This window comes from Garra rufa, chromosome 8 (assembly GCF_049309525.1).
Source record: "Garra rufa chromosome 8, GarRuf1.0, whole genome shotgun sequence".
Classification (NCBI taxonomy): Eukaryota; Metazoa; Chordata; class Actinopteri; order Cypriniformes; family Cyprinidae; genus Garra; species Garra rufa.
Window position 1 is genome coordinate 18085166 of NC_133368.1, and position 12336 is coordinate 18097501.

The 12336-nt window shown below is 43.5% G+C and overlaps 1 protein-coding gene across 2 annotated transcripts in view; it reads left to right on the forward strand.

Annotated features, from left to right (window-relative positions):
• fmnl2a (formin-like 2a) overlaps nt 1–12336 on the forward strand; it is a 117555-nt gene that overhangs the window by 73725 nt on the left and 31494 nt on the right. For both annotated transcript variants that reach the window (XM_073845198.1, XM_073845196.1), the window contains exons 7-11: nt 3093–3201; nt 4610–4686; nt 10981–11074; nt 11528–11602; nt 12206–12316. In XM_073845198.1, the coding sequence (XP_073701299.1) occupies nt 3093–3201; nt 4610–4686; nt 10981–11074; nt 11528–11602; nt 12206–12316 (466 nt within the window). The remainder of the gene's footprint in view (nt 1–3092; nt 3202–4609; nt 4687–10980; nt 11075–11527; nt 11603–12205; nt 12317–12336) is intronic.

Consider the following 12336-nt stretch of genomic DNA (forward strand, 5'->3'; position numbering starts at 1 on the left):
TCTAAACAAGATGTCCAGGGTCTCTGGCAGAAAATAGGCCCACAACATGAATGATCCAGCAGTATATTTCATTGTACACATGGGGTACTTTTTATCCCTGTTTGCACTAAACCCATCTTGAGTGTTTGATGCCAAAAAGCTCTTTTTTTTTATTTCATCTGACCATAGAAGCCAGTCCAAGTTGAAGTTCCAGTCATATCTGACAACTGAATATCCTGGAGTTTGTTTTTGAATGAGCAAGCAGGATTTTTCTTGAAACCCTCCTTAACAACATGTGGTGATATAGGGGCAATTTGACCTTTTTTTTAGGCTTTCTTGCCCCAATACTTAACTAATCTCTGCAGTTCTCCAGCTGTGATCTTAGAAGAGTCTTTGGCCACTCAAACTCTCCTCCTCAATGTCCATTATGACGATATAGACACACATCCTCTTCCAGGCAGATTTGTAACATTTTCTGTTGATTGGAACTTGTTAATTATTGCAGTGATGGTTGAAATGGGGATGCTTTAGCTATTTTCTTTCAGCCACTTTCTAGTTTATGAAGCTCTGCAATCTTGCTCCGCAGATCAGAACTATATTCTTTGGTTTTACTCCTTTGTGATGGATAATTAAGGGAATTTGGCCTTTGTGTTCCTCATATTTATACTCCATATTTATACTGTGCAACGGGAAGTCATGGCTGGACAATGTCATGCTCCTAGTCACCCTGGTGTGCTAAAAAAAAAAAGTAAATATGAATGAGAATATACTTGTACAAATTTCTAGGGGTGCCAATAATTGTGAGCAACGTGAACTAGAGAAAAACATTTATTTTATAATGAGATTTTCCCCACACTTTCCATCGTTTTACTTCAAATAAAGGTTAGAACTTTGTGAATTTTTTGAATAAAAGATTTAAAAGGATAAACGATGCAGATATATTTCCACAGCTGTCTTTGCTCATATTTACCAAGGATGCCAATATTTTTGGAAGGCACAGTATTTCTTTATATGTTAATATTATTAAATCTTTTATTAACCATTCACACACAAGCATTATCCGACTCTCCTCCTGACCGCAGACGCAGGTTTACAAGCTTACTATTCCCTGCGTTTTTAAGTCAATTTCTTGCCTTTTCCTTCATATGAACAACAAATTTTCAGAAATGTCTCGGTTTGACCAATTTCCATGAACAACACAAAACATAGACATTTTAAGTTTCTGCTAGTAATTCCTACAGAGGAAAATCACTTCCTGCCCTCCAGCTGCATTTTGCACCACAATTAAATGATTTCAAAAACCTATTGTCTTTTTTTATACATGGATCAATTAATCTTTGATACATTCAAAAATGCTAATTCATTCATTAACGAAACACCATTTGTTGACTCACAACAGCTCTGTTGCGACTTTGTTTGGAATGATTTTCGTTGGCGAAATAGGGCAAAAACAGCTTCTTGTTTATTGAACTGTTGTATAAAATCACATTCACTTTTGCATTCATGCTGATACTCAGGAAAAACAGCACACTTGCTTGTGTTTACAGTATTGCTTAACTATATCATACATTGTATGACATATGAACTGCGTTATATGAACTATATTGTGTCAGGCTACATCAAACAATAAAAGTGTTTATGTTCTTGTTTGTCTTTTGCAAGTGAATTACTAATGTATACTTCCATATTGTAAAAACAACATTACAATATTATTATAGACAATAGATATCACACACCTCTAGTGCAGACATGAATGTGTTCAAGTTCTGAATGAGTTTTGCATTGAGCACAAACCGTTCCCTCAGGCACTGCTGCTGACATATTGCATTTTGTGTGTGTTTGTGTGTGTGTGTGCATTTGTGTTTTCAGAAAATCACGCCCAGCTCGTCTTGTGACAGTCTTGAAAAGAACTGTGTGCCCCTTGTGTTAGTTTTTGTGTGTAAACCTTTTTTAGCCTGTTTGTGAGCCTGTTTAGATTCCTCTTTTTCGTGTGCATGATTTTGTCTTGTAAGTTTGTTTGTCCTTGGTAAGAGTTAGTGAAATGTGCATCTTTTTTATACCTGTTTGTGTGTGTGTGTTCTTTGTGTGCATCTGTTGCTGTGCGTCTCTGTTCTCACACATAAAAGCCTTTGGCTTGGGCCCGATGGCTGGCATGCATGTCAATGACACTGCTGTTGTGTTGTGGAGGTGATATGTGTGCACAGAGCACTTTAACTGCTCTAAGACAATGCAAATCCTTACGCATCACACACGGCAGTCCTCAATCACACAGATGCTGCTGACAGGCCTAAACACAGCACTAGAAGCATTTAAAAATATGAGAATACTTCCTGTGGTCTTGATCCATTTGCCTTGATTCAGTCCTGTGAATCTAATAATCTAATCAGGGTATAACTCTAGGTTTGTGTTTACAAGAAGATGATGCATATTTTTTAATGCTTATAAGCATTGTAAACATTTTACCTTTAAAATAATGGTTTGTCTTTTCAAAAATAGCTACCTTTCAAAAGTTTGGAGAAGATTTTTGGAAAAAAAAATTGTACTTTTATTTGGCTTGGATTGACAGTTAATTAATTGACATTAAATTAATGCTGTTCCTTTCAACTTTCAGTTCATCAAAGAATCCTGAAAGAAGTATCACAGTTTACACAAAACTTTTAAGCAGCACAACGTTTTTAACATTGATATTAATTAAACTGAAGGCTGGAGTAATAGCTGCTGAATATTCATCTTTGCCATCAGATGATTACCCTTAGAACAAATAAAATAGAACAATTATTTAAAATTTTAATACAATTTGACAGTTGTTCTGTTTTTACTGTGTTTTAGATCAAATAGACTTCTTTCAAAAACATTAAACACATCTTACCAACCCCAAACTTTTGGTTGATAGTGTATGTTATAGTTATAACATTATCTTCATGTTGTTCCAAACCTGTACAACTTTATTTCTTCTGTGGAAAACAAAAGAAGATATTTCGCAGAATGTCCAAGCTGTTGTTCAAACATTCTGCTAAACATCCATACAGTCCAGTGGGTTTGGAGCAACATAAGGGTGACAAATGTTGAATAAAATATTGGTTAGTAAACTTCAGTTGTTGTTTTGCTCTCAGGTCTAACACATTACCCAGCCGGAGGACATTGAAGAATTCCAGATTAGTATGTAAGAAAGACGACGTTCATGTGTGCATCATGTGCCTACGAGCCATCATGAACTACCAGGTAAAAAACACACAGACCTACAAATCGACAGTATGTTAGAAAAGACTCAAATGTTTTCCAGTCCTTCCAGATCATAGAACACAATGAAAAACTAACAAAATAGGGAATTTTTTGTGAACTTTTATCATTTGCCATTTAACCACTAAACAGTCATAGAAAGTTATACGTTATAAGTGTTTTATTTTATATTTGATCTACTGGACTGGTTTTCATACTAAATCAATGATATTTGCTATAACCAACCTTTAATACTCACGTAAACCTGTTGACATTATTAGTATTCGAAAAAAGTTCATTACCCTTACCAAAAAGAAGTATACTTCAGGTTTATTTTATTAAGTATACTTAAAAAGTATATATTTATATATACTTTATGTAGTAAGTATACAAATGTGTACTAGTAGTATACTTGTAAGTGTACTATTTCAATACTTTGGGACTAAATTGGCCCACTTTTAAGTATACTTTAAGTATAACAGTAGTAAAGATTTATGTTTTTAGTTTGTACTACAAGTATACTGAAAGCAAACTTATAGGTATACTGATAGTTTACTAATTAAATGCTTTGTTACACATTTTAGTACACTTTGAAGTATAGTCTCAGTAAACTACTAGTTTAGTAGTTTTGTACTGCAAGTATACTCGTAAGTTTTCTTTAAGTGAACTTAACATCGTAGTTTAAGTATACTGCTATGTCCCTATTTAGGTATTCATTTGTATATATTTTGTTATATGAATATCTGAACATACAAAACATCAAACGCATGAACAGGGTATCTGCTTGTAAACAAAAACATTTTATTCTAGCTCCATGCAGTCTTTTATAAACACTTGAATGTGGGTAAGTTTCATAAATAAAAAATGAATAAATAAATAAACAACATTTTGAACAAAAAGCTAAAAAAAGACTATTCATGATAATCAGAATTTGGAAATTCTGAAGATGTGTAATACAATGAAAACACGGATTCTCAGAGCACAAGTATAGCTCAGATATATTTAGACTTTTTCTATGTAATTTTAAATATATTCCTGAGAAGTAAATAATGCACATTTCTGAGAAGTACATTCAAAAGTAGACTGAAAGTATACTTTCCTATTTTCTTTAGTTTAAAAGAAGCATACAAATAGCACACTTGAATACACTTTATTTTCGTAAGGGTAATGAAGACATCAGGCCTCAAATACAGAAAACTAACACGCGCACACACACACACACACACACACACACACACACACACACACACACACACACACACACACACACACACACACACACACACACACACACACACACACAGTGTTTCATGAAAAGCTGTTTGGTCTTTATCATGTTTTATGTTCAGATAATAAATCTTGAAGATCCTGCTATGTTTACTAATTAGTCCTCTTTCTGTCTTTCTCTCAGTATGGCTTCAACATGGTCATGTCTCACCCTCATGCTGTGAATGAAATTGCACTAAGTCTGAACAATAAGAATCCCAGGTAACCTATTGAGCTGAAGTAAATGTGTGTGTGTATCTCTGAAAGAGAGGGTACTTTCCCAGAATCCACCGCTTTAATTCTTGCGGGTTGTGACTCCTCTTTCAGAGTCATAAATACTGGCAGCTATAACAACAGACCCCTTAATCTCAGTGTGCGGCTGGACGGGTTCTTTACGCCTTCTGTGTAAATGAAAGAAATAGGAGGAAATGTTAATTATTTCGCTGTTTTTTGGGGGTCAGTAATATGTTTTTTAAATGTTTTTGAATACAGCAAAAACATAATATAATTTTAAAATGTAATTTATTCCTGTGATGCAAAGCTGAATTTTCAGCATCATTGCACAAGTTTTCAGTGTCACATGATCCTTCAGACATCATTCTAATATGCTGATTTGCTGCCTAAAAAACATTTATGATTATTACTTTCTGACCCCAAACATTTGAAGTGTCATGTAAATGTTCTGGGATGCAGAAGAGCATGTTCCCTGTCGTTACTACACTCGTACTGCGTCGTAAGACGCTTATGGGAAAAAGCTCCTTTTTCTCCTGAGACTGAAGTATTTCAATAACGCAGTGTAACTGCACGACCATTGGTTTGTGCAGTGAGATGAAAACAAACCAATGGCTCGGCAGCGGAGCTGCACGAGCCTGTGGCAATGATTCGCGCCCGAACGCGCCAAAAGGGGCGGAGAATTCGGCTATATAAGCGTGCATTTTGCCACAGGATCTCAGATCCTTCTCCTTCAGCGACGACTTCACATCTTCGCTGACACTGACTGACCTTCGCTCGAGAAAGAAGCCTCTCGCCGTTGAAGAGCCTCGCAGCGGATCCGCCTGCTCGTCGGTTTTGACGCTTCAAGCAGCTGACAGTGATTCCTTGCCGCGATCCGGCGATAGAAGAGCATATTCCAAAAGAGCAAATTTCATTGGCGTTGTTGCAAATGCCACGGCGTTTCTGTTGCTCGTGCAGAGCCCTCTGCACGCTGTCGATAGTCACGCTGAGTGCGTCTCGTGTTTGGGCTCCGCCCATGCCGAGGCTGCGCTCGCTGAGACAGATTGTTCCCATTGCGGGGACATGAGTCTCGCCTCTTTGCGCTCGCGGCTCGCTTTCTTTTCAGAGAGCAGCCACGCCCCTCGCGCCCTCCCGCTTTCTTCTTCACAAGAGCCTGTGAAGAAAAAGCAGCGGGGCAGAGTGACTCGGCGCACGGTGATTGGTGAGCTCACGCCGGCTGATCCCCCGCGTGCCTCACCTTCACCACATGAAGAGGAATCTCCCGTTCTCTTCACTCATCCAGACCAAAATCCCTCGGCTGCCGCGAGCGATCTGGTTTCTTTTGGAGTAAGTGAGGAGGAAGCCATGGATGACAGCATGTCTCTGGCTGCATCTGATGGAGAGGAGCTGTCGGGCTCGCCGCAAGACCCCGCCCCCTTTCCATCTGTTCAACCCAGCACCGCCAGCGCTGGTATGGACGCCGAACTCTTCCGCGTTCTATCTAAGGCTGTTGAAGAGCTGGGACTGGATTGGTCTCCTCCTGAGGAGCCTGTACGGAGTCGTTTGGACGAATGGTTCCTGCCGGGGCGCCGCCAAGCCCCTCGTCAGCGAGCCTCACCGTTCTTCCCGGAAGTTCACGGTGAGATCTCTAAATCCTGGCGTGCTCCGTACTCCGCCCGCCTTCGTACCTCTTCTTCCTCCGCCCTCACGACGGTTGACGGCGCCGAAGAGAAAGGATATGACAAGTTGCCCCCCCTGGATGAGTCTGTGGCCGCGCATTTGTGCCCGCCCACTGCCATCGGCTGGAAGGCAAAGGCGACTCACCCGTCCAAGCCATGCAGAACTACTTCAGCTCTCGCTGGACGTGCTTATTCTTCGGCTGGACAGGCAGCATCAGCGCTGCACTCAATGGCGGTCCTCCAAGTCTATCAAGCGAAACTCCTCCGCAGTATGGATGAGGCTGGCATAGATGACGCTGCGTTCCGTGAACTACGCAGCGCGACCGACCTGGCGTTGCGTGGTACTAAGATGACGGCACAGGCGATTGGCAGATCGATGGCCAGCTTGGTGGTGCTGGAGCGCCACCTGTGGCTAAACCTGACGGAGATCAAGGACGCTGACAAGGTCGCCTTCCTTGACTCCCCCATCTCTCCTACCGGTCTGTTCGGTCCAGCAGTAGAGGGGTTTGCGGAGCGCTTCACCGCCGCTCAGAAGTCGTCCCAGGCTATGCGACACTTCCTGCCAAAGCGCACAAGCTCTGCAACGGCTCTTAGTCGCCCCAAACCGGCGCCGACTCAGCAGCCTGCAAAGACCGCCCCGCCAGCTGCTCAGCCAGCCCCCCAGGTGGAGCCACGTCATCGCTCTCGCTCGGCCAGACGCTACCCTTTCCCTAGACGTCAGGGACCCCGACCCAAGGTCGTGTTGGACCAGGCGCCTCCAGCGTCTTCCTGATTTAAAAGACAGGAAGAGGAAGGGGTCAAGTCTCGCCAGAGCCGGACCAGCCCCCAAGATGTCTCTCTTCAGCCTCCAAACACCCCGTTCTGTTCCGGGTTCAGAGCGCTGCATGTTTTCAAACTAAATGGCTGTAACTCACGGGCCCTTTCTGTCAGCGCCCTTACAGCTTACCGCTGTGATAGCGGAAAAAATAAAAAACAAACATTTTCAAAAAGAGAGCAAATTTCCTCTTCCAGAGTTGTTAAGCGGCACCCAACCGCTCAAATCAATGCAACCCCTCAACACACGGGCCGAGGCTTGGGAAGCCATCCCCGGGGTGTCAAAATGGGTTATGGGCATAATAGAACGAGGTTATAAACTTCAGTTCGCTCGAAGACCACCCCGCTTTCAGGGAGTGGTCTCCACCTCAGTTCACAGCAAAAACATAGAGGTTTTGCGTACAGAGGTGAGGAATTTGCTGGCAAAAGGTGCCGTGGAAACGGTTCCCCCAGCACAGAGCGAATCAGGCTTTTACAGCCGCTACTTCCTCGTCCCAAAAAAGGATGGCGGTCTGAGACCCATCCTCGACCTCAGACTTTTGAATTGCGCCCTCATGAGACGGCCATTCAAAATGCTCACGCTAAAACAGATCCTTTCGCAAATACGCACAAAGGACTGGTTTTGCTCGCTGGATCTGAAAGATGCATACTTTCACATCCAGATTGCCCCCCACCACAGGCAATTCTTGAGATTTGCCTTCGAGGGAGTGGCTTATCAATATACAGTCCTTCCGTTCGGACTGTCTCTAGCTTCTCGCACATTTACGAAGTGCATGGACGCGGCTCTTTCCCCCCTGAGGCAGAAGGGAATCCGCGTCTTGAACTACCTCGACGACTGGCTCATCCTGGCCCAGTCAGAGAACGAGCTAATACATCACAGATCCGTGATCCTCAGCCACTTGCAGTGCCTAGGACTCAGGGTCAATTTTGCCAAGAGCGCTCTGTCTCCCAGCCAACGTATTGCGTTCCTGGGAGCAGTTTTCGACTCCATTCAAATGAAGGCAACGGTTGCGCCGCAGCGAGCCCAGGCCATCCGAAAGCTCGCGGCCTCCTTCAAAATCGGAGCCCTCCGCCCTCTCAAAGCTTTTCAGAAGATGCTGGGTCTTATGGCTTCAGCATCTCCGGTACTCCAGCTGGGCCTACTTCAAATGCGCCCTCTGCAGTACTGGTTGAAACCGAAAGTTCCTCCTCAGGCCTGGCGTCTAGGACGCCTGCGCATCAAGGTAGATCAGACCTGTGTCACAGCTCTGACTCCTTGGAAGAGTCTTTCTTGGATGGAACAGGGCGTTCCCCTGGACATGGCGTGCAGAAGGAAGATGGTCTCGACAGATGCGTCCAACTCAGGTTGGGGAGCTCTGTGCGATGGCCAGCCGGCATTCGGCCAGTGGTCGAAAGCCGAAAAACGCCTTCACATCAACTGCCTAGAAATGCTAGCAGTGTGTTTAGGCCTCCATACACTTCTGCCAGTCTTAAAGGGACACCACGTCTTAGTCCGCTCGGACAACATGACGGTGGTGTCGTACATAAATCACCAGGGAGGTCTTTCGTCGAGACGCCTTTTCACATTAGTGGAACGTCTCTTACGATGGGCTCAGCTCAACTTTCGCTCGCTCAGAGCAACTCATGTGCCTGGCAGGCTGAATCAAGGAGCAGACATGCTGTCTCGGAGCAACGTCTCCTCAGACGAATGGATGCTTCATCCCCAGACGATTCAGGAAATATGGGCGGTCTTTGGCAAGGCTCAGGTAGACCTTTTCGCCTCAAAAGACAATTGTCACTGCCCAATTTATTTTTCAAAGGAGCAGGATGCATTGGCCCACGACTGGCCCAATCTCCTGTTATATGCTTTTCCCCCGATCGCCCTGATACCACACATAGTCAGGCGGGTCAGGGAACAGAGACTCAAAATCCTGCTAGTGGCCCCCTTCTGGCAGAACCAACATTGGTTCCCAGATCTCCACCGGCTGCTGTCATCAGCACCGTGGCCTGTTCCGTTGAGACGAGATCTCTTAACGCAGGCGAACAAAACGCTTTGGCGAACGCTTTGGCGAACAAAACGCTTTGGCACCCCCAACCGGAACTGTGGGCGTCTGGTCTCTCGACGGGAGCCTTTAGATCTCCCCGAGACCGTTTTAAATACTATTTCTGAGGCCAGAGCACCCTCTACCAGGCGACTCTATGGACTCAAGTGGTCTGTCTTTTCCGCCTGGTGTTCCACCCACGGTGCAGACCCGAGTTTGTGTGACATATTATTGATTTTGTCATTTCTTCAGGAGCTGTTGGACAAGGGACGTTCTCCCTCCACGCTCAGGGTTTATGTGGCAGCCATAGCGGCATTTCATGTCCCTATGGACGGTCAGTCTGTGGGAAAGAACGATCTGATCGTTCGCTTTCTGAAGGGGTCGAGAAGGCTCAACCCTCCTCGCCCCGTCACAGTTCCTACTTGGGACCTACCCACAGTACTGAGAGCTCTGAAGAGCCCTCCATTTGAGCCGCTGCAGTCTGTTGACCTTCGACCTCTAACGCTAAAAACTGCCCTGCTGCTAGCATTGGCATCAGTCAAGCGTATGGGCGACCTACAGGCTCTATCCATAAACCCTGTATGCCTGGAATTCGGGCCAAATGACTCTAAAGTCATCCTGAAGCCGAGATGCGGCTATGTACCTAAAAGTCTCTCAACACCGTTTAGAGACCAGGTTATCTCTCTCTTGGCACTTCCCCCCTCGGAGCAAGACCAAGGCTTTAATCCCCTCTGCCCCGTGAGAGCATTGAGGTGTTATTTGGAGCGTTCGGCTTCTTTTAGGAAGTCAGAACAGCTCTTTGTATGTTTTGGAGGCCGCAACAAGGGGTTATCGGTCACAAAACATAGACTATCCAAGTGGATAGTGGAAGCTATAATGCTGGCTTACTCTTCTTTGGGTCTGCCATGTCCCATGGGGGTAAGAGCCCATTCGACTAGAGGCGTCGCCTCGTCATGGGCCCGGTCCAGCGGAGTATCCATTGCAGAAATATGTGCGGCGGCAGGCTGGGCCTCACCGTCCACATTTGCTAGGTTTTATAATCTAGATGTCCCTGTCTTGCAGACTAGGGTCCTTTCTGCATGAGGAATTCTGTTACCAGTATTGCTATGTATGCACTTGGCCTCTGGGAGTTTCCAAGTGTATAGTTTTTCCTTGGAACGGAATGTTCATTAGGTTATCCTGATTGAGCAAATTGGCTCCTACTAGCCCATTCTGTGCTAGGGCCATACAGTCGTTCCTCTACCTTAGCAACGGCGGGATTGTACTGGTTCCCCATAAGCGTCTTACGACGCAGTACGAGTGTAGTATCGACAGGGAACGTACTCGGTTACTTTCGTAACCTCGGTTCCCTGAGATACGGGAACGAGTACTGCGTTGCTTGCCGTTGCTAAGTAGCTGCACAACTCAGTCGTCGCTTCAGTCGAAGAACCTGAGATCCTGTGGCAAAATGCACGCTTATATAGCCGAATTCTCCGCCCCTTTTGGCGCGTTCGGGCGCGAATCATTGCCACAGGCTCGTGCAGCTCCGCTGCCGAGCCATTGGTTTGTTTTCATCTCACTGCACAAACCAATGGTCGTGCAGTTACACTGCGTTATTGAAATACTTCAGTCTCAGGAGAAAAAGGAGCTTTTTCCCATAAGCGTCTTACGACGCAGTACTCGTTCCCGTATCTCAGGGAACCGAGGTTACGAAAGTAACCGAGTACGTTTTCCGTCAAAATGTGCATTAATAGCCTCCATAACCGTGACAAAATGGATGTAATATGTGTGATATTGCTCTGCTGGTGCAGGACTAAAGCTCTGGTGCTGGAGCTGCTGGCTGCCGTGTGTCTGGTTCGAGGAGGTCATGAGATCATTCTCTCTGCCTTTGATCATTTTAAAGAGGTACATGAACACTAATACTATTAACTTAACACTGCTTCAGATAATAGAATTACGCCATTTTTAGATTTAAAGCTGTAGATATGATCCATGGTAACAGATAAATGTACATGTGACTGAGGGCATTGTGTGGAGTTTTTGGCAGACACTAAATAGGTTTAGACACACCTGCTAAACACATTGTTATTGATTTGTTTAGTAGGAGGATTAAAGCAGCTTCTGAATGTATTCATATCTCTCGGGTCTGAGGAGGAGAGATCAAGCTAGTATTATTTCCTGAGGGGGTGATGTGAGAAAAAAAATGAACTACTTTATCAAGGTGTTTTTGAAATATCAAAAGATCTTATTAGAGGCAAAAAGAGACTCAGCTGGCATCAAAATCTCATTTTCATTTTCTCTGGCCATTATTTTAATGCGCTCTCTCATTGCAAAAGATATGTCTTTATTGCTTTGCAGGTGTGTTCAGAAGAGCAGCGGTTTGAGAAACTCATGGAGCATTTCAAGAATGAAGATAATAACATCGACTTCATGGTATGTTTTAGACCAGCATCCACATTTTCATTTGGAATCATGATTATTAACTCCAAAATGATACAACACACAGAACCGTTGATTGACACATTAAGCTGTAAGATATAACAATTAAAACAAATAGCTTATTGCAGAAGAGACTCATTTCCTACCTAAGAGCTTCATTAAGCTGCATTAGAAGAAGAAAACAACATCATATAATGTGACTTATAGTAGCATTTAGCACATTATAGCTGTTTAATAAAATTTATTTTTTCACAATATGAATCAAGCAGCTGATACGAATCAAGCAGCTGATGCAATATGTGTGCAACAAACCGACATATTGAATAAATACATTGTTGGCATGTGTAAAAACGTGAATTTGTTCTTTTATATAGACTTCTATAGACTTTTGTTGCATGCCGATTGTATTAAATTTTAATATATCCCTTTGAACAATTGATAACTGTACCAAAAATAATAAACATTAATAATTAAGATTTCTGTATCTATGGATTTAGCATTTCTATTGTTAAAACGATTTATTATATTTATAAATAAATCAATTAAAAGTCTGATTTTATTGGGTTGAAATTTAATATGGCGTATGTTGTTTTGCAGGTTGCCTGTATGCAGTTCATAAACATTGTGGTTCATTCTGTGGAAGACATGAATTTTAGAGTCCACTTACAGTATGACTTCACAAAGCTGGGTCTGGACGAATATCTGGACGTGAGTAAACGTCAATGCTG